The sequence below is a fragment of the Esox lucius genome, chromosome 3 (assembly GCF_011004845.1).
Source record: "Esox lucius isolate fEsoLuc1 chromosome 3, fEsoLuc1.pri, whole genome shotgun sequence".
Lineage (NCBI taxonomy): Eukaryota > Metazoa > Chordata > Actinopteri > Esociformes > Esocidae > Esox > Esox lucius.
In genome coordinates this window covers 20,220,317-20,223,706 of record NC_047571.1, presented here as the reverse complement: position 1 = coordinate 20,223,706, position 3,390 = coordinate 20,220,317, and the positions used below count along the sequence as shown (strand labels likewise).

Sequence of the window (3,390 nt, the reverse complement as noted above, 5' to 3'; positions counted from 1 at the left end):
AATCCCCTTTGTGTAGTCTGTCATGTTCTGTTCAGTTAGATGAGGTAAAAGCAGGTATAAAACATTCATTACACAGCCTTTCAGTCTTCCTATATAAGTACTTCTATCCAGAGCGGTTAAACTGTTGTGTAAAAGCATGAAAGTTCTTCCTCCCATCCCTGTCTATTTAGTGTTGTGTTAAAGTAGTTACGTGGCCTCCATTTAAAAGTCCAATCACAGCAAGTACAGCTACTGTGCCCCCTTGCCCACAGTAAAACCCTCTCTTTTTGTCACATTGGAAGCCACACAACTACACTCAATTCAATTGGATGATTGGAGTTTAACTCAGACCTAGCCTGAGCTGAGGACCTAATTACATTAACCTCACTACTGAAGCAGCTATTTTAACTCTACAGACCCATTGAGACTATATAAAAAAAACAAAGCTGTTCATCTATCACCCCCCCTAAAGCCACAAAAGAACCTTTTCTCCACTTCAGGACGGTAGAAAAATACATAATTTATCGCATCAAACATTCCCAGTGTGTTGCAAAATATTGTAAAATAAAATCCTTTATACCAATGTGTACACTATTTATTACATCAAATATTCCAAATGAACAGAATGTAATGTTATCAATTGATGGAAGCTGAGCTCTCTTCAATGACCCAAATAGACTTGTGGTCTAGCAGCAGAGGGGTGATGAGTAATGTATGTGGTGAAGGGTCTTTCGTTCAGCAATCTTCCGTTCAATGTTTCCTCTACATGTAGCGTTGGCCAGAGTGTGGGGGTGAGAGGGGTGCGATCAGACGTAAAGGTGGGTGGGACTTTCTCCACCTATAAGAGCTGATCAGGCAGAACATTTGGGCAGTACATGAACCCTTCCAATCCTACAGACTTGTCCTCTCTGAGAACACCAAACCTCTGAAGATGACATTCGGGCTGGCGTTTTTTAGTTTGCTCTGTGTGACAGCATGGATGACGGGGGTCCGTGCAAGTGAGTGTCTCTCTAATCCATGACTGTGTGTGTGTGTGTGTCTCTGTGTGTGCTGTGCATAGGTCATTTTTGTAGACCAGTAATGAATATTATTTTAACTGATCAAATGTTATTTTCTCTTTCTTTCTAAGGCATTGGACCAGTCGTCGGCTGCTGTACAGGGCTGAGGAAGACCAAGGTCCCCTATAAAAACATCACTAATTACACCGTACAAACTACAGGGCTGTGTCCCATTAAAGCCATAGTGTGAGTATGCTCCCTGAATGTCATACTTAAATCCCCAGTACTACTATCACTGTCCTAAAGTATCAGACAGAACCCCTGGGTTTACTCTACCACCAATGTCCTTATCAGGAAATGACCTGAATTTGTCTCCTTCCAGGTTCAACACCAAAAAGAATACAAAGATCTGCGCAGACCCAGGAATGGGTTGGGTGAAAAAGATTATGAACAAATTTGACGAAAACAAGAGGATCAAGAGAGAACAGGCGGATGCAAAGAAGAGACCAGCTGTGACCAATGGACCAGCAGAGACCAATGGACCAGCAGAGACCAATGGACCAGCTGTGACCAATGGACCAGCAGAGACCAATGGACCAGCAGAGACCAATGGACCAGCAGTGACCTGTGGACCAGCAGTGACCACTGGACCAGCAGTGAAGATGTCAGTGCCCCATAAAAATAAAAATAATCAGAGAAAAGTGCGGAAGGAAGGAGGAAAGAGAAGAGGAAGAGGAAAGGGTATAAGAAAACTGGCATAACAAAACCAAAGAAATAACCAAGCAGAATTTTTGTTATGGTCCAAATAGTGGACTACCGCTAAGGGAAGAACAAATTCCATCAATTATTTTATTTGAAAGATTTTCAAATGAGGTTTTTCAACTCTGTAAATGTTAAATGAGACCAATGCTATTTTAGTAAAAGTTTGCATTAAAAAGATTTGCACAGACAAATGTATACTTGGAAAGATACTTTCCTGGAATGTAGACTAACTTTATTCTTTCTATGGTATTCTGATAAATAAGTTAAGCATGTAAATAAAATTCTGGGCTGTATTATGTTAAAGAAATAATGTAATGAATCTTCTTTGCTACCTCTACCCATTATGGTAATACGTGTCCTCAACATTTTATGTTGATGTTCATGTTAAGCCAATAAAGCAATATTTATCATGAACCTTTGTCCTCTGAGGGATCAGAATAAGCTGGATTCCACACAGCAAGGATGCATATTGACATGTTTGTAGTTGATACCAATAAAAACATCTCCGAAAAGTTCTGAAGTGAAAATATCTCATATGATTCTACAAAACACCAAATAGTGGCACAAAATTACTTTGAAATGACTTTTTAATATTTAGCTGACTGTAAATGCACCCGAAGATCACAGAATCCAGGCTCCATATTGCAATCTATCAGTAAGACTTGTTTATATTCAAAAAATGTACAGACACTGTTACTGGTCAGGTTCTCTAAACGATAGCTTATCTGCTAGCCCAGGATGGTGTACATGTACTGCTACAGTGTGGAACAGCTTGATCTCTATCCAGAATTTCAGTTTTGAAGAATCCAATTCTAACATACTGCTTTGGGCAACTAGCACACGACCAGGTCAAACTACAATGAGTTGGTCCTTATGAATAACTTAAATAAAAAACAAGTATTGTCATGCATACTTTAAAATGAAATAATCTTGTGATTCTGATGGCTATTTCTGGTACCTCTTCTGGGTTGTAAGTGCTTGAAAGCTTTCATTTAACCTGGAACATTTTAGCAATAACCCCCCTGAGGATCTGACATTTATTAAACTAAAACACAGTTGCCTCATACCTGATTATGTAGCTGGTTAATAGTAGATGAATAAACAAGCCTGAGGTTGTATGTCTTTTCACTAGAAGTGAAGCTTAGTTTTGTTGGCCACAGATACAAATACCACATCCTGTACTTTCTAGAATCTAGTTTGTAGCATAGTAGCATTGAGTGTGTAGTGTGTGCATGCAAGTGTTCAGTCCTGCTTTCAACCACATATTACATATCTATTAGTTTATTCTTAGTAGAGAAAGAAAATACAAAGAAATACATACATCTTTGGGCCAAACAGGATATGCCTGATGACGAAAACAGCCTGATATCAAAAATGTTTCTTTTTAATGCACATTCATGAATTAGGAAATGTTTTTTCCCAATTAAGAAAAAGGTTGATCTTCTCCAACTACTGAGTTGTTTGTTTCCTTTTTTGTTGTGTTTTATTGCTACTGTTCCAGCTGATACACTGACTGATGATGTTTTTAGCATATTCACCCAAGGTGGCTAACATGGATGGGAGCATCTACTTGACAATGTGGTTTGGAAAGGAACAACAGTAGGAGTGCCAACCTTTCCTGTTCTGTCAGACAGACCACATAATGCTTGTC

The 3,390-nt window shown here is 39.1% G+C and overlaps 1 protein-coding gene across 1 annotated transcript; it reads left to right on the top strand.

The window, feature by feature from the left end:
- Positions 1-845: 845 nt before the first annotated feature.
- On the top strand, positions 846-2,252 carry ccl8 (C-C motif chemokine 8). The gene is given in 3 exon segments (NM_001303645.1): positions 846-977; positions 1,109-1,223; positions 1,360-2,252. Coding segments are annotated over 3 exon segments (561 nt in total). The 5' UTR covers positions 846-910; the 3' UTR covers positions 1,739-2,252.
- The last annotated feature ends 1,138 nt before the right edge of the window (positions 2,253-3,390 follow it).